We start from the raw sequence: 27,306 nt of genomic DNA, 5'->3' as shown, positions 1-27,306 counted from the left end.
CTTTTTTCAACATTAAGCAGTTTGAGAAAGAGTTTTAATAGGAAATAAATTTCTTTTAAAAAGAAAAATTAAATTTAAGTAACTTTCATACTAAAAAAAGTGTTTCTGAAAAAGTTCAACAGAAGTAAATTTTATAACAACATGACAAATAAATTTTTATGCTTCACAAAACAGCCAGTTATATATAATGATATAGAGAAGATCAGTGAATATGAAGTCAGAAAACTGTGATTTAGGAATTCAATTATTTAAAAACTTTTATTTAAAAAATGAAAATCATTGTCTGTTTCAAAATAAGTTAAAGTAGAACATGGCAGCTTTACCATACAGCAAAAGTTTTTTCTTAAAACTCATAATAGTAATAGACAGGAAACTTTTGTACAAATACTTCCAAGTATTTAAACTTAATACTTAGATAGAAAAATTGAGAGTTATACACATAAAAAGTGTATATAGATGAAGTATCACATAACTAATATGAAACATTAAAAATATGTAGAAAAAAAAAAGAAGAGAAATCGGAACAATGTTATATATATATATATATATATATATATATATATATATATATATATATAATACCTGGAATTAATATGAAACATAAATGATGGAAATAAAGTTATAAAATATTTTTAAAAAAAACATGAATATACTTACATATACACTTAACAGTCATATTTAACAGTTTTGAAACAGCATTTTAAAAACAATAAAAAATATCAAAAAATTATAAAATCACTTTATTTGAAAACGTATGGGTTCTCGTTAATGATGGAAAGATAAAACGGATAATAAATATTGTAATTGTATTAAAATTTCAAGAGCAAGAATACAAAAACACAGTTCATCTTTAAAACATACTTATAAAATATCAGTATATTTTTAAATCATTAACAAAAAATTATGTTGATTACTTGACTTGATGAATATGATTACACTCACCGAATAGAAGGATCAGGGTCGGCAAGGCCATTTAATAAGGTTTCCCGAGAATACCTCGTGATTTCTTTTTCTTTAGCACCAGAACTGTCACTAAAATGTAAACGTATTCTTAATAGTGATAAAACTAACCTGAATCAAATCTATAACTATTAATATTGTTTAAAATAATAACTAACAATTTTAAAAATGCTAAACATACTGATCATAAAAAAATATAAATTCATTTGATATGAATTCAGTGCATATTTGCTTCAGATTGTATCAAATGGGATAATGGTTTTAGCACCAGAACTGTCACTGAAAAGTAAATGTATTCTTAATAGTTATAAAACTAGCCTGAATCAAATCTATAACTATTAATATTGTTTAAAATAATAACTAACAAACAATTTTAAAAATGATAAACATACTGATCATAACAATGTGAGGTGATAAAATTCACATCATCAAAAATATTTGAGTTTATTTGGGTTGAATTCAGTTCATATTTACTTCAGATTGTATCAAATGAGTGTAAGGTTGTTATAAATAAAATAACATTATTATGAAAGGTAAATAATAATAGTTAAAAAAAAATTCAGAAATTATTAGTTTTGTGAGCAATAACATAATTTATGGAAAAACAATCAAAGCAGATTTGTACCTAAATTTTTCAAAAAGTAGAAATAAAATTTTAAATAATGCAAGACGACTGTGAGAATTTGGTTGAGTATGAATTCCAACAATGCTTGGCAATATGTGCAAAATATCATCACATGATAAATTAGGAACAAGCTTCTCTAGTGTCTGAAGTGATAAGTGTTGAATGATGTCATTCCTAAAATAGAAATAGACAAATGTTTATAGAATGTTGTTAATAATATGAAATAACAGATTCAAACTAGAATAAAACTATAATTAGTATAAAATCTGCAAGAAACTAATGAGACTAAACAACATAGTTGAATACTTAATAAATCAATAAGTGTTAAAATCACAGTTGAATATGTTTTAAACCACTGCTATGATCATTAAGCCCAAAAAAATGTAACTTTATATAGATTATTAAAATTATTTATGTAAAAGAAATATAACATTATTTATTATGAGATTCTTACTTGAGGCGATTACACTGAACAATTTTTACACATAATTTAAATATGGGATTCTTCAGGCAGACCTGGTTTTCAGGTCAAACATGTGAAGTTTTTTAAATATAATATTTCTCTGGAAATCCACCATACTTAGAGCATTACTTTAACTTTTTTAGCAATTTAGAACTTTATATGATCAATTAATGAATTTTAATTCAAGTAAAACTGATAGCTCCTTATTTTACTCAATAAAAGAATGAAGTACATAATAATAATAATAATTAATTTGGTCTCTACAGATTTCACCAGATGTTTAACATTCTTTGAAATTTCTGTTCGCTTAAAGTAAAAGTGTAACTAAAGATAATAGTAAGTAAAATTGTACAGAAGAAAATTTATACACTAGTTATGAATAGATATAGGTAAGAAATGCCAAAATATTGATTTTTTCAAAAGACAATTATGGATCAGTGTAATTCTTTGTAAATAAAACTGAAAAATAACTTTATGTCAGTTAACTAAACCAGATACTAACAAACTATGTTAATATCCCTAAAGTTTTTTCATAATTCATCCAGTTTAACTGAGATCAAAATACTAATAAAACAATAGAAAAACTTTTTAACAGCATCAAATTTGACTGATTGCCCATTTTATTACATAAGATTTGAATGAATAAGCTATACCAGACTTATACACATTTAATAAATTTCAACAATGAAATCAGAAGCCAAAAATAATATATCAAAAGATGTGTAAAGCAACTGATAAAAAGATAATGTAAAGCAACTTAAGTATATGAGCATGCAAAAACATTTTAAATAAATAATTTGTATGATGCAATAAAGTAAAAAGTGTTAACTGTTTATTATTTCCAAGCGAAACTTTAAAAGAAAGTTTAGTAAATAAAGTACCAAAATAACACTCAAAATGAAATAAATAATAATGGTAATAGAATATTACTTTTTTTCTAAGTTTTCAAACACACCAATATGCTTCAGTTCTTGATAACTATTTTCAAACTCTAGTACTCTTGAGTAAAAAATTTCTAATATGTAGTTCTTGTAAATTCCATGGACTCGAGAATATAAAAACAGCAGATGAGGAATAAATCTATAAAAAAAATTACAATATTTTCAAAGTTGAGAAATTACAAAAACATCACTTAAATCAGAAAACTTTCATACTTATTTGCAATTTCTGGACAGGAAGAATGGATTTTATTGAGACAGTAAAGAAACTTGCTCTCTTCTTTATGCTTCATTGTGTCCAGCACTTGAGAAACTTTCAAAAAGAATTTGTTCTTCAAAATATCTGTCTCAGATTTAGAAATATATTGAAGAGTTAAGGCAATCACTTCTGCAGCAGCACCATATACTTCTTTGTACTTCATGGATAAATTCTTTAAGAGTGTAGTGAGAAAACTAAAATATAAAACAGGATATAGATAAATGAATATTACACTATAAGTCGTAAAGATTAGAGCATAGCAGTTCCAAATTTTTCTCGGCTACAGAACCTTAAATGAACGAGCTTCTTTTAGCTGAACATTATAAAAAGAAAGTTCATTAGCAGGTATGAATAAACTTATAAAAATAATAATAAATAAATAAAAACAACTAATTATTTTCAAAACATTTTATGCGAAGAATGAAATATTTAGTATATTATAAATTTGTTCTTAGTATGAGCATTTGCTGAAATGAATTTAAAAGAAAATTGCTACAAATGTTGAGAATGAATTATTTAAGAATGACTTCTTTATTTTTAAAATTAGATATTATATTTTGAATTGAAAAGCTCAATGGAGAATACTTCGTTTTTGAGAATGCATATTCTTTTCATAATTTCTTTAATAAATTATCTTCAATAAAAAAAAAAAAATTTACATTTTGCTACTTTTTTATTCATTGGCCTCATACATAAATATACTACAGCATAAGCAACTAAAATCTTTAAAAAATTATGAATTGTTGATTGAATATAAAAGTTATAATTATTGGTTTAAAAAAAACTCTAACTCTTGAAGAAACTATCATCTTTCTGTGGAACACCTTTAAAAAACTACTGATAACGAATCTGAAATACATTAGAACAGTAATTGCGAAGGCTTGCTGGTAAGAACCATAAAGGTATAAACAAAACAATTTTTTGAAGAAAAAAAAACTAAGCTTGGTTTTTCATAATTAATAAAGCTTCTATTATTTACATATTTTTAGTTTGATACTAACTGAATGAAATAAATTAAATTTTATAATAAAAACTAAGTTCAATCGCCAATATGAATCTGTATTCCTTCAAATAAACTTGAAGAAGAACTTGTTAGAAGACACATTATTAGAGTCCAAATTTCAATTAACTAAAATATCTCTTAAAAATACCCTGTTATTTATGTTAAAATATTTGACTAAAACAACATTTTCTCTTCAAAATTACTTTCATTCATTTTAAAATATATAAAGCAGTACAATGCATGTTCCATGTTCATCAAATTAAAAAATAAAATTTTTATGCAAAAAAAAGGAAAAATATTGAATCCTGAAGATTTTCTTTTTGTCTTGCATTTAATGTAATGAAAATAATCCAAGGTTAACAAATTGCAAAAAATGAACCAAATGGACCAGAATACCCCTAAAAACTCGAACAAAATGCTTTTTTCGGAGGCCTTATATGTTATGCTTAGAAAAATGGAAATGAAATGCTTTTCTAAATTTTATATTTCATTTTTTTTTCATTTACCAATGTAAACTAATTTATAATATATTTATGGAGAGATTTTATACATCCTAATAATTTCAATCTACATTTTTACTTGTATAAAAAAAACATTTTGACAAAAGAAAAATTAAAAATTCATTTAAAATATTTCAAATGTTTCTTGTTTTATTTAATGCTGCAATATATTTATAACAGTCAAAGTACCACTATATTTAAAAAAAAAATTTTTTTTACTCATCATTTGCTATAAAATCCTTAGTACTAAAGTATAACTTTAATATTTTTTGGTATATACATATTCATCCCATTTTTTGATTTTATACTTTTTCACAATTTCTATTATTTCAATTTTAATGATTTAGACCAGTTCTTTCCAGACTTTTTGTACCTGCGCCCCCCTCTTTGGAAAAAAAAATTTTGTGCCCCCCTTAATTTTTCTAACAATCCAATCTCATAAACACTTATCTGATATTGTAATTTATTTAATGGGCTACAAAATAATATACAATATTATGTATAAAAATACATAAAAAATAATTATCTATTTTAAGAAATAATAATATAATGTAATAAAAACAAATCTTACAAAAGTACAAAAAATAGAATTCAACATTAATACAACATTATAAAAATTTAATGTGAAGGGTGAGCTTGTTTTTCAGCACAAATTTCGTCAAACCGTGGTATCATTGAAGATATCGCGGTTCTCAGTTCCTTTTCAATCTTTAAGCAAGATCGATACTTTGTCTTTAAGACAGCTACTGCAGAAAACCCAGTTTCACATAAGTAAGTTGTTATAAAGGGCAATAAAATTTCTAAAGCTTTATTTGTTATAGTAGGAAACTCGTCCTTTACTCGTAACCAAAACGTGACAATATTATTTTCGTGTTGAAACATCTGCTTTAATGTGCTGTCACTAGATAAGTCAATTATCATTTCCTGCTCTGCTGTCGTAAGGCCAAAATCATCATATTTTTCAATCACAAACGGGTTTCTAATCCATTCATATTTGGACATGTCAAGATCTTTAAAGTAAAGCGAGAATTGCTCCCTTAAACTGGTCAAGTGTTTATTAATAAGAACTTTACTTTCTTCTATTTCATCTGCAAGACAGGTAATTTTAAAAGTGGGAAACATATCAAAGTTATTATTTTTCAAACTTATTATCCACAGTTCCAATTTTCTCATAAATGCAGTAACCTTGTCTTTCTGGACAAAAGCATGAATTTGAGGCCCTTGCATTGATTTATTTAAAGTACTGAGTCTTTGAAAAATATCCACTAAATACGCAAGTTTTACAAGGAATTTCGTGTCATAAAACAAGTTTGCTTCATCTCTATTATTATCAGTAAGGAATATGGCGATCTCTTCTTTTAGCTCAAACACCCTTTGAAGTACTTTGGAACGAGAAAGCCAACGTGCCTCACAATAATATAGAAGTGATGTATATTCTGAACCCATGTCATTACACAATTTTGCGAAAAGCCTTCCTCTTAATGGGCTATTTTTGATAAAATTTACAACTCTTATAATAACTTGAAATACTGTTAGTAAATCTTCACCCATATCTCTTGAAACAAGTGATTGTCTATGAATCATGCAATGCGTCCAACTTGCCCGAGGAGCCACCTTTCGAACTAGTGCCTGTAGACCAGCGTTTTTTCCTGCCATAGATGGAGCTCCATCTGTGCATAGTCCAACACAGTTCTCCCACAGAATGTTATATTCATTGAAAAATTTATCAATCATATTAAAAACTTCACTTGCTGTAGTATTGCCTTCAATAGGTTTACAGAATAACATGTCTTCTCTAACATCAGTTTCCACAACATATCTTACATATGTAATCAAGTGTGCCTCCTTAAGAACATCTGTAACCTCATCTACTTGCAACGCGAAAGAAGATAGTTTTACTTTTTCTATTAATTGATCGCAAAGATCTTCAGATATATCGGATATTCGTCTTCCCACCGTATTATCTGCAAGTGGAATGATTTTAAGTTGATCAGCATATGATTCACCTAGCATCGTAGCTACCATGTCAATAGCTGCAGGTAGCACTAAAGTTTCTCCTATTACATGGGGTTTTTTGCATTTAGCAATTCTATAAGAAACCTTATAAGACGCAAGCAATGCTTTTTGTGTAACAGACATGGTCTTTGAAAACATTTCTTTTTGTTTATTTAAATTCTCCAATTTTCTTTGGAAAAATTCTATTGTCTTGCCAACGTGATCTGCATGTACGTTTTCGAGATGCCGTTTTAATTTATTTGGTTTCATGCTGTCTGAGGCCAAAGTATTCAGACACAGCAAACACATTGGTCGTTCTTGGCCATTAATGACTTTACAAGTAAATCCAAATGATAAGTACATTGGATCATATTTTCTACATTTAGGTTTACTATTTTGGGAAGATGTTCCGCTATTTTCGCTACCTCTTCTTTTGCCGTCTGCTTCTGCTTCATTCAATTTTCTTTTCAACCCAGTTACGTATTTATCCATCTAAAAGGGTTATTAGTTTAAATCAAATAAAAATACTTTATAACAGTTTTGAAAATTACCTCAATATTAATTTAGAAGTCTACCAAAGCGAGTTTGTAGACAATCTGCGTGGAAACGGTCGAGTTTAACCAACGTTTCTTAACGAAATGCCGCGTGTCTGCTCTCGTCTGGGCGCACGCATCCAGGTGTAGTCGCGTCGTCCGAGTTTGAAAAACCCCGCAGTCGCGCGCAATTGATGATAGTTCCACACCAGATGTAATGAGCTCTAACGTCGTCGAATTAACGACGACCTTGGCTCATAAGCCTTGTCGGGGCCTGCTGCCTGCTTCTGTTTACTGAAGTTTGGCGGGAGTAGCCCCGAGAATACCCGGGATGATCCGAGTGCTTGTCTAGTGTTTCCTCGCGCTCGGCTCCAAACGGGAAAGCAAGATGTTTTCGTTCCAGCAAGAGTATGGATGGATTTTTTAGCATTTATACGCGAGAAATTCGCGGCGAGGATTGTGGATTACGTATAACCGTTTTTCTGATTAATTTTTTTGACACCTATTCGACTTTTTTGGTTTGTATTCGAAAATGATATTTTGGAATCAGCTGCGTGCCCCCCCTGCAACAGTCTCGCGCCCCCCTAGGGGGGCGCGCCCCACAGTTTGGAACACACTGATTTAGACGCTCCAAATTTAGAACAAATATTATTTAATCTTTTTTAAATAAACAATTTAAAAAAAAATGGTTTAAACTAAATAAGCTAGGTTTTTAACAACAAAAAAAACTTTTTTTTTAAAATAAAACTTAATTTTTTTTTAACCCTGGTAATTGCTACAACAATATATTAGTAAAAAGTAAAGTATTCTTGCAACATTCCATTGAGTACCAGAAGTGTCATGGGGTTCAGACCACAATTTTGTAACCAACAGCATGATTATGGTGCTAAAATGTATTATGCATTGCTCACTGACCATCATTACTTTTCATACAAGCTGGTACCCATCAGTGATGGGTGGCTTCAAGCCAGCAATGGGGATTGAACACCAATCCTTCACAAACAACATATAAGTAACAAGAGACATACATTTTATTTATACATAAAAATATTTAATTTAAAAAGAAAGTACCTGTATCCTTCTGCTTCATCTTGAAGATCATAAGGAGGAAAATCACAAGATAAAACTACACCCAACAATTGTATTCCAAAATGATTCTGTTTACTTTCTGGAGAAAAATCACTCATTTTCTCATAAATTACACTGGAAGTAAAATAAATTATTTTTATTTCAGGTATGGACTGGAACTATTACTTATTAATCAAATATAGAAAACAGGCATAATTTTTTCTTGGAATATTAGCAATAAAAGTTTTACTTAAATAGGATTAAATTAAAATTACTGCATTAAACAAAACTATTAAACGAAATATCAAAGGATATGGTAGCAAAACTGATCACAAGAAGCTTAGATAATATAGCAAATTCTAATAACTTTACAAAATAAATTAGTAAATGATTCCATAGTAAACTACATTTAAAAAATTCTATTTTCCAGCACCAATCTTACAATTTTTAAAAGTGTAGTTATTTTTCATTATCTTTAAAAGAAACAAAAACAAGCAACAGATAATAAAAAAAAATAGTTATAATAAAAAATTTAAAAAAAAAAGAAAATAATAAAAAAGCCAAAAATCGTAGATCTGAGAAAGAATGTCATGCATGATAGTTTTCTCTAGCTGTAATTCAAGGTAAATAATTTTGAAACTATTAAAATAGCATTTAAATCACCTTTTTATTATTTTTCAATATATATATTTGCGGACATAATTGTGTGAGCTAATGAAAAGATTATATCTTTTATTTTAAAAATTTTATCCCCCCCCCAGTTGCTTGTTATTTTTTTTATTATTATTTTCCTTTTCCCCTCCTTTTTTCATATGTCTGTAATTTTCCTTTGTTTTATCTTCATTTTGAACTTATACATATATCTAAAATTGAAAAATCTTCAACAAAAAGTGTAAAAATGGACTGGTAATAGGGTAATCAAAATGTCATCTATTTTTCTGTTTTGAATTGTAATTTTTAAAAAAGTGTGAAACTACCATTCATTTCATTGTGGATTCTTTAATCTAATTAAGAAAAAAGAGAAAACTATGGTTGAATTTAATTTGCTGAATCAATGCTTTTCTGACCTAAGTTTCAAGAATTTTAGAAATATTCAATGAATATTAAAAAATTAAAGAATAATTGAATTTTAAGAGGATCAGATTGAGAATTTTTCTCTGAGTCTTATGTCACATGTATTTTTTTCTAAGTAAATGTTTAATCTAATTTCAAAAACTTTACTAGAATCCTTTTGTCATGGTGCACATTTTAAGATAATTTTCTTTTTTAAATTTGTTGATTTTTGACAAGGAAATTTAAAAATAGTTTTGTCACTCAATAGATTTTGAGAGCATATAAAAAAAACTTTATGCTATAATTTAAAATGAAATCCAACAAGAGAAATAAAACATCAATAAAAACTGATGTTATTAAGTTAATCTTAAACTAATGAACAATTCATAGAAAATGATTAAATATAGTACATATTTATATTGAATTCCGTAATGAGATCAGTTGTTGGGTATTTTCCAGCTGTCCTGAACAACAATTTTCGTTCGCTTAGACCAATTTAGACAAGCCATTTTTCAGTTTTTGAAGCAGTTTTTAGTGATAAATTCATAAATCAGTTGCATTTTTAAAGAAAGCCCATAAAACAAATTACACAATCATTGGTAATTTAAATGACATATAAAGGATACAAACTTTTCTATAACAGATTTTGAGAGAAAAGTTTAAGTACAAATTTGTAAAAAAAAAATTTCTGTTCTGGTTCAAGTTTTAAAAAAATTCACCAAAATGATTGAAAAATGTTGAATTTAAAATGAAAAAATTTAGATAGCAGTAGCAAACACATTTTTAATGACATATATATACAAAAAAAATTAGTAAACATCAATAATTTGGTAAGTTCGAAATGGTATATGATGTCAGAAGCAAGAATAACAAATTAGAAAATTACTTGTATGGTATTTTTAAGGATTTCCAACATTCTAAAATTGTCTTAACCAATTCTAAGTTATTTCGAAATATATCTCTTCTAGAGTGTTCAATATTCATCATAACAAATTTTAACACTTCAGATGCCTTCAGCATATCATTACCCTTTAAAGAGAGAAAAAATACAAAATATTATCTAAAATTAAAGATATACATTAAAAAATGAACAAATTAAATAATAAAACAAGTGAGAAAAAATTAGTTAACTTTTGTTTAGCATGTAGCAAATCATAAAATAAGAAATATATTTAATGTTCATCAAGATAGGACAAAATTTTAATTTGATATCTAAGACAAAGCACTTAGTTATAATCATGACAATTAAACACAAAGAGTTAAAAACATGGTTTTTGTAAGAAAAATATAAGACTTTCAGCTGAATTAGTAAGTAAATATGCAAGTATGCTTAAACCTCCATAGAATTTAAATAAATATTTATTTTAATTTAAATGCATATTTCAGTTCAAAAAAATAATTTCGTCAAACTAAAGCTATAAAAATTATTTAAAATTAAAAAAAAAAAAATTAGAATTTATTTTAATGTTATGTTAGATTTTTGTTATTAAATGCTTAAGTAAGTCTTGATAAAACAAAAAAAAATTTTGGAAATTAAGCAAAAGCAATTAAAATGTTTTATTTACCTGAGGAATGGCAACAGATGCCCATGACAGAGTGGTTATTATAACATCCAAAATAAAATAATTTAGACTAAATCCTGCTGTGCCTAAAACTATTAAATTTAATATAGGTCCCATCAAAAATTCAGCATAAGGTTGAAACAGCTGAAAAAGAAAGTATGAATCAGTAAATGGAAATAACCAATTTCATAGACTTTGTTAGCCTATTTAAATTTAAAATAAAAAGCATTACAAATTCCATTAATTTACATAATGAAATAAAGTGACAGCAAAAGTTTAACTAAAGAAACAAATGAATGTCTAGGAAACAAAAATTGAGGGAATGAATAAAATTTTACCCAGCATACTCTATTTTATTACTGAATTTTCTCATTAAAAGAATAAAAAAAAGTTAATGAGTAAATCCTTTAATAACTTAATTATGATTTTAAAAAAAAAATTTCAGTAAAATATTCAGAAATTAAATAATACATACATAAAAAATACTTTATAGCATTGGCTTCCTTCTGATTATACATCATAATCCTCATAAGATAAATGCTTCAAAAAGTATAAATAATAGAGAGAGAAAAACAGTTGTAAAATTCATTTGAACTTAAAACAAGAGACATTGCTTACATTTATAGCAATAGACAATTTGTTGGAGTTATCAAAATCTAAATTGCATTATTCGATATTAATAATCCAATGCTGTATATATTAGCATAACAATGTTTTCCTAAATAAATATTTCAAACAATTATAAGTGACATAGTAAGAAAATAAATTTCTTTAGAAGCTGAATTTTATTGAAAGAGGAATAAGCATAAAATGGACAATTACCTCTGCATTATTTGTAATAAAACGTCCCAAGAACAATTTTACATTATCACTTGATTTCCTGTCTTCCAAGCTCTGAACAATTGCAGACAACCAAGCAGGAGGTGCACCAGCCTTAAATTAATCAAATAGTTTCTATTTTAGCCAAATGAATCTAGCCAAATATCAATATTATGAAGAATCCAGACTTTTAAGAACTTTAATTGTTTAGATTCTTAATTAATAAAATAAATGGAGTTTGACGAGGCGTGTTAATGTATATTATTAAATAGCCGAATATGATAGAAATACAGAGGTATGCAACAAGAAAGGGCAGTAAATGCAAAGATGCAAAAAATATGCCCAAACTCATATTTGGGTATGTAAAAGCAAACTTTGACATCTAAAAAACAACAAATAAGGCAATTTTCATAAATAGATAAATAAATAATACAAAAATGGCATGAAAATATTACAAAAAGCTCATTTCAATTTACTAAAAATGAAATAAAATGTATAATTTCAATTTGTTTTTTTGAAAACTGAAGATGCTTTAATTTACAAAAAGACTTTAAATTTATTAATAGTATAAATTATTATTGATTAAAGCAATTACAAAATAAATAGACTGTATGTAAAACACGCATAAGTATTTTTTAATTATTTGTTTGATCAAGAATTATCTAATTTAGGACATTAAAGATTTTCAAAGCATTCATTCAATTTATTAATTAAAATAAAAAAGGAAACAAGTGCAAAACATTTATAAAGATTTAGATAACATCCCAACAAATAATGAAACTGTATGAGAATAACAAGGGATGAGAATGAGAACATGTCTTAATAAAATTAAAGAACAACATTATTTTCTTTTTGAAGTCAAAAGAAGAAAAAAACACATGTAATAAAAATTATTAAAAGTCCATTAACCTTTTCGTCTGATATAAAGCTCTTGTTTTTCATACTTCTAATGAGAGACAGCATACTCAGCATGCATTCATGTTGATTCAGCAAATCATCAAGTTCAAGGTAATCAGCAACATATGTATTCTAATGAAAGAAAAACATCAAACAAAAATTTTCAACTTAAATTTTTTTTGCCTTTTCAGACATATGAGGTTAACTGTTAACCAAAAATCTTTATTAACAAATGTAACAAATGGAGATATGACAACAATAAATGCAAAATTTATTTCTTAATAAAATTAGTAGTATCTCCGCTTTACACGGATATTCTGCATAAAGATAAAAATAAAAAAAATTAAATACTATAACACCTCACTAAAGAAACTAATAAATATATAATCACTATGAATTCAATTGTAATAAGAATATTATTTAATCAACTGAATGACAACAAAAATAAAATACTCAAAACAAGATAACTGGATAGGATTGTTCTCCTAGCAATAAACGATATTTTTGCTCATTTCTATTTTTGTGTATCAATTAAAAAACAAAAGCAATTTTCAAAAATAAAAAAATAGCATACAAAAAAAACTCTGACCCTATATAATGAAGAAAAAACAAAAATGAAAATTACAGAGACAAAAACATTAAAAACTTATTACAAATTCATGCCTTTACAAAATAAAAGTGCTCAAAACAAGAGTAAAGGAATTTTTTTATTAATTTTTATTACAATATTAATAATGTTAAAATTAAAAGGAATGAAACCCATTCAAAAGTAAAATTATCAAAAAGTAAGCTTTATCGTCTTCAAACCTCGTCGACAGGGTATATATGAACTGTAAATTACACTACAACAAAAAACTAGAATATAATATTAAAAAAATAGCAATTTATTTTACTCTCTATAATAAAATGACCAATATATTAGAGATATAAACATAATTGAGAGATATAAACATGAATTAAAGTGAAAACAAGATGGCAAAAACATAAGGGAAAAAATGGAAAGAGCTAATTATTTGACTATTTCCTATTATCTTTAAATGTTAAAAATAAAATAGAGTAAAATAAAAATAAAGGATTAAAAAAACGCTACATATCTGTTAATTTATTATAAAAAATAAAGCAAAATTTTTAGAATACATATCAGTGATCGATGCATATGGAAATTAGGGGCTGCTTTGCGCCTTCCTAACAACATTCAAACACTGAAAAACAACCCATACATAAAATTTTAATCTGTAAGAATGGTGCCTTCACAAAATTCAGATTCGTAAAAACGGCCTCTTCAAGAAATTTCCATTTGTAAAAATGATCGCGTGAATTTGTTCCACGACGGATTCTCGGAAAAACGACCGAAAACGAAATGATATTATGACAGCATCCTCAAGAATCGAGCGTGTCTAAGCTCAAATTCGAGTGTTAATAGAGCGTTAAAAATATCAAAGTTTGGATAACCTTGTGAGAAAGATAGAAAAAAATGGAGAATGCAAGGCGAAAAAATTATCATCCAACGTCGTGAAGTTACAATGAAATTATCAACGCATCAAAGCAGAGTAACACAAATTTGAACAATGTAATAACATATTAAAAACATCCAAATTTGAAAAACCATGTGAAAAAGGCAGAAAAAAGTGTCACCAAACATCATGACATTAAGATTGATTGAATTATAATGAATCGAATGCGTCAGAAAGTGATAACTTTCTGACGTAAATAATTCATCGTAAACATCGTAATAACATATTAAAAATAACTGAATTCGAAAAACCAAGTAAAAAATTATAAATAAATTCGGTAAAAACTATCATCAAACGAATTGATGGAATTGTCACAAATTGAATGGACCAGAAAGTGATAACTCATATTCAAACGTCGTAATAACATTATATTAAAAATATCAGAACTTGAAAACCCATACCACGCGAAGATGGGCAAAACAATGAAAATTTCGTAAAATATTATCACCAAACGAAGTGAAAATCCGATAGAATTGTCAGAAACCAAACAAGCCAAAAAGTTATTTCAAAATTTTAACGTCGTAATAACATAGCATTGAAAATAACAGAATTAGAAAACCCGTGTTAAAGGAACCAAAAAAATTATGAATAACGGCTGATAAACTACGGAATCGTCACAAATCGAACGCTTTGAAAAAAGTGATGGCTCAAATTCAAAATTATCATGTCACAATATCATATTAAATATATCACAATTAAGTTTAAAAACCGTAGGAAAACATTCGAAAAACACGTGGACTTTTAAAAAAAAATTTGAATAAAAAATAGTGATTGTTAAAACTAAATGTTCTCATGGAGAAGACGAATTTACTCAGAGCTGTATAAAATCTAAAGGGAGCCTGATGCTGTTAAGTACATAAAAATACAATCACTAAAATGGGCTGGACATTTAATCAGAATGCTTTTATCATAACCTATGGGAACAAGACGAAGAAGAAGTCCACATCTTAGGCGGATCAACAGTGCTGAAAAGGACATCAACACTTAGAAAATCGAAAACTGGAGGACAGTCACCAAACAACAGTTGGAGGAAACTCCTAGAGAAGGCAAAGGCTGTTGCGTGGGTGAAGAAAAAGAAGCTTCTCATCTAAATACTTCGTGAAAGTTAATAAACAAGTATCATTATTAAAAATTTTGAAACATCAATAAAAAACATCCAAAAATTTTATAAATTATAAAAATTGTAAATTTTAAGATATTTTTCAAAGTATTGAATTTCTTACCTTTGAAGACATATTATCTGTACTTTTATTCAGCTCATTTTTTCCTTCCGGTTTAAAAATCTACAATGTATACAATATATAAATCTACAATGTATATGATTTCATAATACTCATTTTAAAAAAAAATAAGAACAAAATTGTATAGGGAAAAAGGAAACTGCATAAATAAAAAGTTTACCTGCTCATTTGTTGTAAAAACAAATTTACTAACATCTTCAGCTAAACTGCTAAGTTCCAAGTTTTCAGATCCAAAAATTTGTAAAGAGGACTGAAATCCAGATATGTCTCTTTCAGACTCATCATTATCAAACTCTTTTCTGATTTGATGTCTTATTGCAAGAAATTTATTCTTTTTTGCAACAGAATCCTATAAAACAAAAAATATAATGCTGCATTAGTATAAAATTTGGATGGTAATTCCTAGCACTATTGTAGACATAATGAAGGACAAAAGGTGAAAATAAAAACAGATATTGCAAGACATAAACGAGCACAATATTTAAGGTGATTGAGTTTTGTTGTAAAAAACTATTTAAATAATTTTACAAATGATGAGGTTTGACATGATTGCAAAGCTTAGTAGAAGAACATTCAAAGAGCAATTTAAGTAAATTTGAGGCAATCAGATTTATAATGCATAAAAACTTAAAAAACTCATTCGCTTAAAATAACATTTTTTTTCCCATTGAAAATTGCTTTATTTGGAAGTATGATTAGATTTTCCATCTTTACATGGGAATATTTAGGGGAAATTTCGACAGAGTATATAGTTACAATCTTTAACAAACTCCTCTATACTGCTAGGCCTTATAAGGCTTACCAGTTGTATTATAAGCAATTTGTTTCCGTCCTAATATCTATTCCTTATGGTGCTTTTAGGAATATATGAGAGCTTCTTTTAAGCTAAAGATAAAAGGAAGTACTCATCCCCGTTATAAAAATTTACGTACACATGCTTCCAAATTAATCTACTAAAACTGACATTTTCGAATTAACAAAAAAATATATTAGTATTTGAAGGATAATAAAAAAAAATCTCTAGAAACATTTTCGCAGATCCAAAAAATTTTACCATACACAGTTGGATAAAAGAAATATGCCCACAGATTGAACAAACCTGCAGAATATGTAAATTGAATTTTACATTAAAATAATAAAAAAGAAAATGTTTTCACAACACTTATTTAAGATACGATTGCCATATCCTTAGTTGAAAAGAGATTTGAAAAATTCCTTTGAAACATATTTATGGAATATTTGAATAGAATCATAATTAGCTCCCCTTTATGGTTGACTGCAAGATCAAAATCAAATTTTAAAAAAGCTAAAAGAAGCTGTATATTAGGCTTTGCAGACAAACAGAATCTAATCATAACATACATATATGGTTTATAGATATACATATATGGTTATAGATATACATACGGTTCATACATATATGGTAATAGTCACACTCAAAACAACTGCCCTGCCATCTAGTAAAATTAAGTAATGTAAACAACTTTCTAATTATATTTTGTCATATATTTTTAATATATATATACAGTGAAACCTCTTGGGAGTGACCACTCTATGCTTCGCAGTATAATGGTCATGAATGGAGGTTGGTTGTTCTTAGGGGTTCTATTCATTGACTTCAAAATGTAATCAAAGGTATATGATTTTTTGAAATCAATTATAATTTCACTCAGTGTCATTCTTTTGTCAATTGTGTTGGCGTCATTAAAACCGGATTGATGAATAAAATTCATGGTCAATAAAATTTACCTTTACTGATATAATTGTATGGTGAAAACAAATTTATCAATTATGAATGCTAGAAGTATTTTAAACAAATAAACAATTATGCTTTTTGCTTAAGTTTGCATTTAATTTCACATCATAAAAATTAGTTAGCTTTTAAAAATGAGAAAAGCTTTGTTTGTTTGAGATGCTTAATACTTTCTACCAAAACTTTTTTCTAATTTAACTTTCAACTTTAAAAATAAATCATTGATAGCATCGTCTATAATGCACTCTGAATGCAAAATGAAGTTTTCAATCTCTTTCAGAGATCGTCAAAAAAAGCTCTCTAAATAAGAGACACTCACAAATATTTTGAATACATTTGAATCTACTTATTTGTTTTGTTAATTCTTTTTGATTTGATATTTTTTCACGTTTGCTTATTTGACTTTCTCTGCATTTGGGGCAGAGGTTTGGTCAATGGCTGGGAGAGGTCTTGATGGTCGCTCCTAAATGTTTTCTTCAACACAAAGCCTATAAAAAAAATTCAAAACCTCCCAAAAGTGGTCGCAAATAGAGGAGGTCGCTACACAGAGGTGGTCCTTCCTGGAGGTTTCACTGTATATGTATTTAAAGAAAAGTTTGTTTTTTTTTAAAATGAAACACAAATTAAGTTATTACCTTGTAAGATGAGAAATCCAAAAAACATTAACAGGAAATAACTTACTAAATATTACCTTGGGAATAGCACAACAGTTTCTTATATTTTATGCTTTTTTTTTTAATTTTCATTATTATTGCATTTATATTGAATATATATCTATATATATATATCTTTAAATACTACATACATGTCTCTAGACAAAAAATAATTGAAATATTTTATTCAAATTACATTATAACTATTTAGGTTAACTTTTTAAAAAACTAAATAAAAACATCATTTAAGTTGTAAAGTTAGACCTGAGTATTATATTTATAAAGTGAATAAATCAATAGCAAATTAGCAAAAGCATAATATTATGACAATATATACAAAAACAATAGTAAATTCTAATAACTTACATCAATTTCCATTGAAAATGTTAATTTTATGTCTTCATCAACAATTCGCTTCCATATATATTCATTCTGAAAGTTGATTTATTCTTAATTAATAATAGTATTAATAGAAAAAAAAATTCTACAATGTAATAAAATTATTTTTTCTGGAAATTATTTTTAAAGATCTAAAATTACACAGTACTAAAACACACATTGGCAACTGTTTCAGGTAACTTTAAAGCTCGGTAAAAGAGCTAATTGTGCATATGTTTTACAATTCCATTAATATACATTTAAGAAACTTAATGTTAAATAGGCTGAAAAATTTAGAAAGTAAGAAGCACAGATCAAGCAAAATAAAGAATTTCGAAAGATATGTATGTTAAGAAAAATAGCACTTCATCAGGAGACATGGGAGCCTTTCTATTGTCAGTGGCAATACCAAAAACTTACTGTGCCCCCAAGGCAGCACTTTATTGAAATTTTTAATCTTCGAATGTTTTTCATCTATTTTTCAAGTTTTTCGAAAGGGGTCAGCACTATAAATATTTTTTAAAAAAATTATTTCAGATTTGGCAATTTATATGTTATTTTATTTTGATTTGATTATTCTAACTGCAACTTTATCTTTATTTACTTTTCTTATATGAGGACGTTTCATTATGAGTTTTTCTTCTGTGTACTTTTGACTTGTGTTTGTGTATCACTAAATTTTTATTTCAAAATTTGAGTTTGTAATTGCTTTTTTCTTATTTAGTTTATCCATTATGGCACCACAGGGCACAGTCAGTTTTTGGCAGACAATGTGTTCCCTGATGAAGTGCAGTTTTTGCTATCATACATATCTTTAGAAATTCTTTTTTCTTTTTGCTTGATTTGTGTTACTAGCTTTCTAAATTGTTCAATGAAAAAAGCACCTGTAAGGGCTTTTAAAAAACGAAAATAAGCACCTTTAAGCGGTTTTTAGAAACGCCACACACCATGTACGATGCAAGTTTTACTCATAAGAATCAGTTTAAAAAAATATAAAACTCATGTAAAAGTATACAAAACTAGATAAAGTTTTTTTGTTCCGCAATGATTATTTTGAACTTTCTTAATTATCTGTTCCTTTCATTTTATGCATATTTAAAAAAATAAAAATATATAATATTTACTTTAGCAGGATTTTCTTTGAAAAGAAATGCATTGTAAAACTTAAGTTCATTCTGGGTACATGATACTACAGCAATCAGTGCACAATATTTTGCACAATTCAATTTTCGAAGTAAAACTTTATATTCTGGCTCGGTCTCATAGCTAAATTTTTTGAATTCCAAGGTAAGCCTGAAAGAATATAATGATAAAATCAATATTTTCCAAACATATTTAAATTAAAATAAAATTATTCAACTAATGGTATAATATGTTATGGAAATCAGTTATCAACACTCAAACATTTTATATCCTGTGTTAAATAAGTTTGTATTTTAAGATAAAAAACATTAAATTCTTGGATACCCTTGCATCCTAGGATAAAGATTATTATTAATATTTCTAAAAATAATAATGCTGTTTCTTGCTTGTTTTATAAGTATGTTCACAATAAATATGTATTTAGTTTTGATACTTAATTTTAATTTAAAAAATAAGTGTTAAAATAAAATGAGATACTATTAAGAAAATAGTTAAGTATTATTTACCTAATTAAGGACATGATTTTCAACTTTTGCTACTGAAGTAATTAAAGAGAAATTATAGAAATGAAAACCTATATCTTTTTTTTAAACAGTAGTTATTTACAAGCACTAGTTATATAAATGAACAGTGTTAATTTATTAACATAACAGATTTGCAAATGATTGTTAAAGAATACATTTAAATATTTAATAAAGACAAACTATCAATAAAAAAATTTAATTCAGAGTATTATTTTATGAAGCTTTGATTAGGTATATTAATTGATTATTATAATTTAAATAATGTTTTTCATAAAGGATTTGAGACAAGTTATTATCTTATTAATTTTTCTTTACTTTTCTGTGACTGTTTTACTAAGCCTCTTCCGATAGAAATATTATACTTGGCTACTTTCTTAAAAACTATTTTTACAGCATGATTAATTTGACTGCTTTTTAAGAAATGCAAGGCATCAAACTGGCACTCTCTTGAACTTAATGGGTAACAATGAACAATTATTAAACAATAATTAAAACAAAAATTAGATCCATTATTTTTTAATAAACACTAACAATTTACCATCTCTCTAAAATTCCTTTAACAAGCTTGAATATATATATTTTTTAATTAACCTATCACAAAAATAATTATACATACTTAGTTATATCAGTGCTTAGTTCATTTCCAACTTCAGGTTTCCGACCCAAATATGTCTCAACAATTTGAGATTCTTTACTGTGAAGAAGATCCTTGTTTAAGGTACTGTACATCAATTCCAGAAGCTTAAAACAACAAATTCTTTTAACCAAGTGAATGTCTTTTACACCAGATGCCTATAAATAAATAAAAAAGTATCCAAGTATAAAAAAAATACATTATTTCAAAAAAGTTATTATACATAATACTCAATTTTGCTTTTATAAAACTTACCAGTGATAAATTTTCTTTTACTGTTTTCATAATTTCTTTAATGTGAGATAAAAAGAAATTGATGAAAGAAGTTAGATATATATTTTGCATCACAAGTATTAGAACTTTATTCACAATCTTCAGCAAAACATCTGATTTTGAGTCAAATCCACTCTTCATGATAAGAGAGAAAACAATATCTGCATAAAGTTGATGATGGCTTGAAGATTTGCTAAAAATAATGATAGAAAACAGTTAAAAACAATAAGATAAAAGCAAATATCTCTTTTAGAATATTCTCAATAGAAGAATCACAAATATTGATGTTTTGAGAAACAAACTGTATTAATTTAAGTTTTTTAAGTACACAATTAAGAAAAGAAATAAAATTCAGTTTCATTTACATCAGTTTTATTCAGTTGTCTGTTTTATCATATTAACAATAAATTGTGGTAAGAATAAATTGTCTTTTAAGTTGCTTCAAAATTACAAAGAAACAAGTGCCAAAAGTAAGCATCTATGTTCTGTTCTTTAAAAAAGCATTTAAATTATCTACTGTGTAAAAAGGAAAAGAAAGAAAAAAGGAGGGGCAGTGCTACTTTTGTCACAAAAGAAAAAAGTTTTGCGAGCAGAAAGATTTTTTTGGAGTAGAAAGGTTTTTCTTCTTAGAGTAGTTTTCAAACATTTATATAAAAAAAAGTTTACTCAAATTGTGCTAAATAACAGTGAATTAATATAACTAGTAATGTTTACATAGAGGGACTAAGTTAAAACTTTCAAAAGGGGTTAGCTCAAATAACTAATGAACATATTTCCATCTCATAACACTTTTTAAGATAGTATTTTTCTTTTCTTTTCAAAAATAGCGTTATTCCAAATTAGTCTCCTTTTGGAAAAACACTGGACATAGTTTTGTCTGCTAGCTATAAAAAACAACTGTTCTGTTTCTTATCTTATAAAGGTATGATGAATTTTTAAAAAAAAAAGATTTTATCCTTTGATCTTCAGTTTTAACTGCCATTTTGAAAAACTGCTAGCTGACATTAAAGCCACGAGATATGTAACAAATTTGTTCCACTATATCAATATCTTATATGATAAATGCTTTGTTACTTTAAAAATTATAGTGAAAGAAACAACAAAGTTTGCACATTTTTTTAATTTGCAATAAGATAAAAAAAAATTTTTTCCTCATTATAAAGAAAACTCTTACTTTGAGAGATAATTTACTTACAACTTCATAACTTAAAAGAAATTGATTTCTACTATTCTGTTATATATATATATATATATTATATATATATATATATATATATATATATATATATATATATATATATATATATATATATATATATATATATATATATATATATATATATATATATATATACATATAAAATTATTTAAAAGTTACTTCTAAGGTTTTATTATTATTTGCGAAAGTATTTAAGATTTTTTTTAAAGCCACAAAGAGGCTAAAACTACTGTATCCTTTTCTTTGGCAACTATCTTGCTTTCATAGGCAAACTCGAGAATTTCAAGTTCATTACTGATTCCTTATGAGTAAAAGTAATTGAATTATTATCTCTACATTTTAGAATTTTAATGTTATTATAATATTATTTTAATGTTGGATTATTTTTTCAAAATTTATTGAAATCAGTTTCAATCAAGTTCAATTCAGAAATCAGTTCAAAGTTCTGAAAACAATTTACAATTTTTATTTTATTTTTATCCTAGTTATGTTGTGATTTCGACTTTATCTTTAGTTGAACTATTAAAGGGTCACATATATCTTCTAAGGCAGAACTTGTACATTATCAGGAAAATATGATTATTTTACAGTGATACCTTTTTAACATATCTGTAATGCACTGGAGAAAATTTACTTCCAAGACATGTTCACTTTCTTTACAGAAGAAGGAGGTTAAAATTTCAAAAAGAAAGCCACATCCAGTCAGAGACAAAGCAGATAGCATCTTAAAACGAAACATATAACATTTATATATTATGTACTAAGTATAATGAACAAAATAGCTCCAAGAACCGAAAGTTATTAATTACATTTTTCAATGCAGATATGTAAGTATGGTAAGCAGAACTCCCTGGAACAAATTCAGTACTTTGCAAAGGAAAGTGATTGACCATCATTTCTTCTAAGTGAGACCTAAAATTGCAAAATAATACAATCAATAACAAAATGGGGTTTTTTTCTTTTTAATTAGTTTAAAGAGAAAAAAATTTTACAATAAATTCAATCATTAACACAAATAAGTTTAACTATTTAAATATTTTACTTTTTTTTACTCTGATGTTGTTTTAATAGTTTTAAAATGATATTCCTCATTTTAATGCTGTACAAACAGTCCTTTCTTTTCTTTCTCAATATAATTTTCACTCTTTTAGATAAAAATTCTTGATAGCTAAGCATATTTTTTTATCACAATTTTCTAAACATATTAAATACAACTAACTACTAATTTTAAACAACAATGTTCTTAATTATAAAAATAATTATTTACCAAACACCAAGTTATTCCGAATTATTTTATTTTTTTTACAGAAATATTTTTTTTCTTTTAACGAGTTTTATATTATTCAAAAAAGAACGCATTTTACGTTATTTAATTCCACATAATTAACTTAATGTGAACTATGCAATATAAAGGAACTTATCAAAACATCATGTTTGCTAATACAGTCGAACTCGCTTATAACGAGCACAAAGAGACCGTAACATTATACTTGTTAAATCCGAGTGCTCGTAATAAACGGGTCCATAAGGCAGGCGTGCAACCAGAAAAGGGGGGGGCTTGAGAGGTCAAATGATTGAGTTTACTTAAAATTTAATTAATACTTACTTACTTTAATTACATTAATTAATTTAATTAAATACTTTTCTTAATTTAATGGCAACTGCCCCCCCACCAGCAAAAAATTTCTAGTTAAGCTACAATCTTAAAGGGCAATTAAGCTTCACTTCGCGGGTTTTTTTTAATTCGCGCTCATTTCTTATCATTTTGAAAAAAAGATGAGAAAAAAGATAGCGAGACAGAAAAATATTGCTCGCTAAAACTGGATCTTGTTCGTTAAAAGCGACTTCTGTTCCATAGATTTAACAATGATCCAACCAAATATTCTCGTTTCCCTCGGTAAATCCAAGTTCTCGTTAAATCCAAGCTCGTTATAAACGAGTTCGACTGTATGAATGTTAACAATGTTAGCATGCATAAGACTTAAGTACAAATAATGTTATCATCCTTATAAGCAAAGATAAAATATCTTTAGATTGATCAATCCCTCCTGGTCTGAATTAATATAAAAAAAATTATTAATTACCTTGATTAAAAAATTCAAAATAGGATGCTTTTCAAACTAACGTGTATAACGAACCAAGGCTCGAAAAAACTCAGAAGGGGACGGCTTGTCCAACAATATACCCGTCCCCCTTTGAAACTAACCCGTAGTTTCTAAATAAATAAAAATATAATTTTCTCTTATTTAATACAAACATTTATATAAACTGCACAATGAATTAGTAGTTACTAGAATTACATTATTCAGTAATAAAAGAAATACTAGGTTACTAATAGTAAAACCTAGTTTTCTTTTATAAAATAATTTAAATGACAAAGGTCAAGACGGGAAAATGGTCGTCCGCGCGGACGTCGGATTCGAGAAATTCGTTGTCCGAGAATTTTTTACCACCGAGCACGGGCGGTTTTTCGAGCCCTGCGACAAACTATCACCAAGAACTCAAAAATTTAATAATGGTTGCAGGAGAAATAAATAAATAAAATGCAAGATGCAATAAAATAATTCTGTAAATTATTTGCTCTCATTAAGTTAAAATAAATAAAACCAAAAATCAGTTTCAGTAGTTTAAATAATGTTATCTTGTACACCTTTTATTCTTAAAAATTTCTTATCACAAGTTAGAATATTTGATTAAAGAATTAATGAAAAATATGATTTCGATGAACACAATATACAAGGGGGAATTGGAGGGAGTACACGGAGGAAATGTATAACCTCCCAGTTTTTAATTGAAAATCAACGAAAAGTGTCACACTACTTTTTCTAAATTTCCTAATTTTTTATAAATATTAAAACATTTTTATTTTTGAAAAATTCGATTATTACTGTAATTATTTAAATACAGTATTTTGCTTTGTTCTTTTACTGTTAATTAAAAAGTAAGAGATCTGTATGTAGCATAGTTCTTGCTTCAAGCATATTTGACGTAATATACCGAAACTTCCTGCCACAGACTTTCCTAAATAAAAAAACTTACTTTAAAGTGATTGAAACGTATAGAATTTTAAACAAAATGTAGTTAAAGAAAAGTTTTTATAACACATCAAAATGTCATTTTAAAACAATAAGCTATACCAAACTAATTATAATTATTCAAAAGAACTTTTTAAATCATTCTCTAATAAGTTTTTCAGTGCAATTTTGACATTAGCAGACAAAACTACCAAACAACTTACCTTAAGTTTGTACTATTCTCAGAACTAGTGGAGCTTTCACAAAAAAAAGGTAAAATATCCAAGGCATGAACCTAGCAAAAAACATTTGTCAGCATGGATATGGTAATAGGTGAAAAATATTAATAAAAAAAATATTGTATTTAAGATATTGCAAAATAAGACATGTCAATGTTAATTATTTATTCGCATACTATCTTGAAATATTATTTAGAAAGTGTGTAATCATGTATAAGGTCATATTGTAATAATCCATCACAAATCAGTGAGTAAATTTTTCATTACAAATGAAATAATGACAAGAAAACTGAAAATAAATTTTGAATTAAATAAATGAGTGTAAAATAAAAATAAAATTTACAATCATCAAAAAAATATATATAAATAAATATTTTTAAAGCCCAACATATAGTGAAACAATGAATCATTTACAATGATCCACATAATAGCTGTAATCTTCATTTATCTGATAACTTGCCTATATCGGATAACTTTGCATACGTAATTTTTCCTCCTTTTTCAATTCAGAGAATTCAATCATCCCCAACTACTTTTGATATCTTTGCTAATAGATTGGATCTTGACGATAAACTTATTCTAGCTTTTGATTCTACTAGATATTGTTTTAGGGTCTATACATAGAATATGTTAAAGAATGTTCTAACCTAGACTTCAGATCAGATTTTGAAAGTAGGAGATAATCTCAAAGGGAGTTAGAGCTACCTATGCTGCCAAACTTAGTAAACTGAGAATTTTTTTAATAGTCAAATATTTACAAAACTAACTTTGAGTGAATATTCAGCTCTTGGACTAACTTCATTTTAATAATTGCTTGTAATGTTGAATAAGGTAACTTAACAAATTATTTTTTCTATAATAGTTCAAAATTTGTAATTAAGGCAGGGAAGAAAATGAAAAGTTAATTTTTTAAAATTTTTTATTAGTTTCTTTTTGCTTTGGTAGTCTTCTTGGACAACCGCAATTTCTTCTAATAATTTAAAAAAGTTATTGAGTTCTTGTTGCATGATTTAAAAAAAATTTACGCAAAATTTATAAAGCCCTAGTAATGTTATATAGCATTCATTAGCTATCCTTGCTTTTACTTCACCATAGTTCACAATATTTATACTCTTGGTTTAAGTTGGGCATGCTTTCAATTGTTATGAAGAGTATTTAAATGGTAAGATCTCAGAATCTGAGAGACTAAAAAAAATATTGTTTCATTACATTTTAGCTTTTCATAATCTCTACTAACAGCAAAAATAATTCTTTGTGAATATTTGCTAGGTGCTTACCTTTTTCAATAAAAAAAATTGTAGGTTTGAGTACCCTTTCAATATGGTGAGATTTAAAACAGATGGTAAAATATTAAATGGTGAGATATTGAATAGTCATTGAAAATGTATGCTCAATTAGAAAGAAATTATGTTCAACAATTGGGATAAAACATCATCACGTTAAAAGCTAATGTTACCAAAAGTAAACCTTTCTGTCTACACACAATGTATCTTATTTAAACTATCATTATAAGTGGATGCAGTATTGACAAGATTTACACAATTATGAAGAATAAAAACACTGGTGCTTTATATGAACAACAGAACAAGCTATAAACACAAAAATCTAATGAAACAGTACCATGAAACCATAATAAGCTATAATAAAATAACACATAAAACTTACAATAAAATCCATGGTGTTATTTTCTTTTGACAACATAGTCAAATATGTTGGCAGAATGGACATAGAAAATTGATTGGACTCATTTAGAGCCACCTAAAATATAAAGAAATAATAAACTAAATAACTTATTTAAAAATATTTTTCATTTTTTTATTTATCCAGATATTAAATTAAAATTCTTTAAACAAATTTAAAATGCAGCAATTTTTCACTAACATTAAAAAAAAATAAGAAAAAATATTACTGAAGTCAACAAAATATTTTAACAACAGAACCAATTTGTAACTATAAAAGGATTAAAGATTCAATTCTCAATCAAACACATTTACTAGATAATAAAGAAAAGAAAATTTGAACGTAATTTAAATCCAAATTAAATTT

The 27,306-nt window shown here is 26.5% G+C and overlaps 1 protein-coding gene across 2 annotated transcripts in view; it reads right to left on the bottom strand.

Annotated features, from left to right (window-relative positions):
* LOC107455055 (DNA-dependent protein kinase catalytic subunit) overlaps positions 1-27,306 on the bottom strand; it is a 136,846-nt gene that overhangs the window by 50,974 nt on the left and 58,566 nt on the right. For both annotated transcript variants that reach the window (XM_087166084.1, XM_087166086.1), the window contains exons 39-57: positions 26,926-27,018; positions 25,246-25,316; positions 22,817-22,919; positions 22,604-22,731; positions 20,771-20,981; positions 20,498-20,673; positions 19,339-19,507; positions 18,203-18,268; positions 15,591-15,779; positions 15,413-15,472; positions 12,688-12,807; positions 11,782-11,892; positions 10,963-11,103; positions 10,284-10,426; positions 8,348-8,479; positions 3,203-3,439; positions 2,979-3,128; positions 1,586-1,759; positions 943-1,032 (exon numbers count right to left, since the gene is read on the bottom strand). In XM_087166084.1, the coding sequence (XP_087022210.1) occupies positions 943-1,032; positions 1,586-1,759; positions 2,979-3,128; positions 3,203-3,439; positions 8,348-8,479; positions 10,284-10,426; positions 10,963-11,103; positions 11,782-11,892; positions 12,688-12,807; positions 15,413-15,472; positions 15,591-15,779; positions 18,203-18,268; positions 19,339-19,507; positions 20,498-20,673; positions 20,771-20,981; positions 22,604-22,731; positions 22,817-22,919; positions 25,246-25,316; positions 26,926-27,018 (2,564 nt within the window). The remainder of the gene's footprint in view (positions 1-942; positions 1,033-1,585; positions 1,760-2,978; positions 3,129-3,202; positions 3,440-8,347; positions 8,480-10,283; positions 10,427-10,962; positions 11,104-11,781; positions 11,893-12,687; positions 12,808-15,412; positions 15,473-15,590; positions 15,780-18,202; positions 18,269-19,338; positions 19,508-20,497; positions 20,674-20,770; positions 20,982-22,603; positions 22,732-22,816; positions 22,920-25,245; positions 25,317-26,925; positions 27,019-27,306) is intronic.

The sequence above is a fragment of the Parasteatoda tepidariorum genome, chromosome 6, assembly GCF_982258835.1.
Source record: "Parasteatoda tepidariorum strain Cologne lab strain chromosome 6, Ptep-v5.0, whole genome shotgun sequence".
In the NCBI taxonomy this organism is placed as follows: Eukaryota; Metazoa; Arthropoda; class Arachnida; order Araneae; family Theridiidae; genus Parasteatoda; species Parasteatoda tepidariorum.
This window is presented reverse-complemented; position numbering and strand designations above follow the sequence as displayed.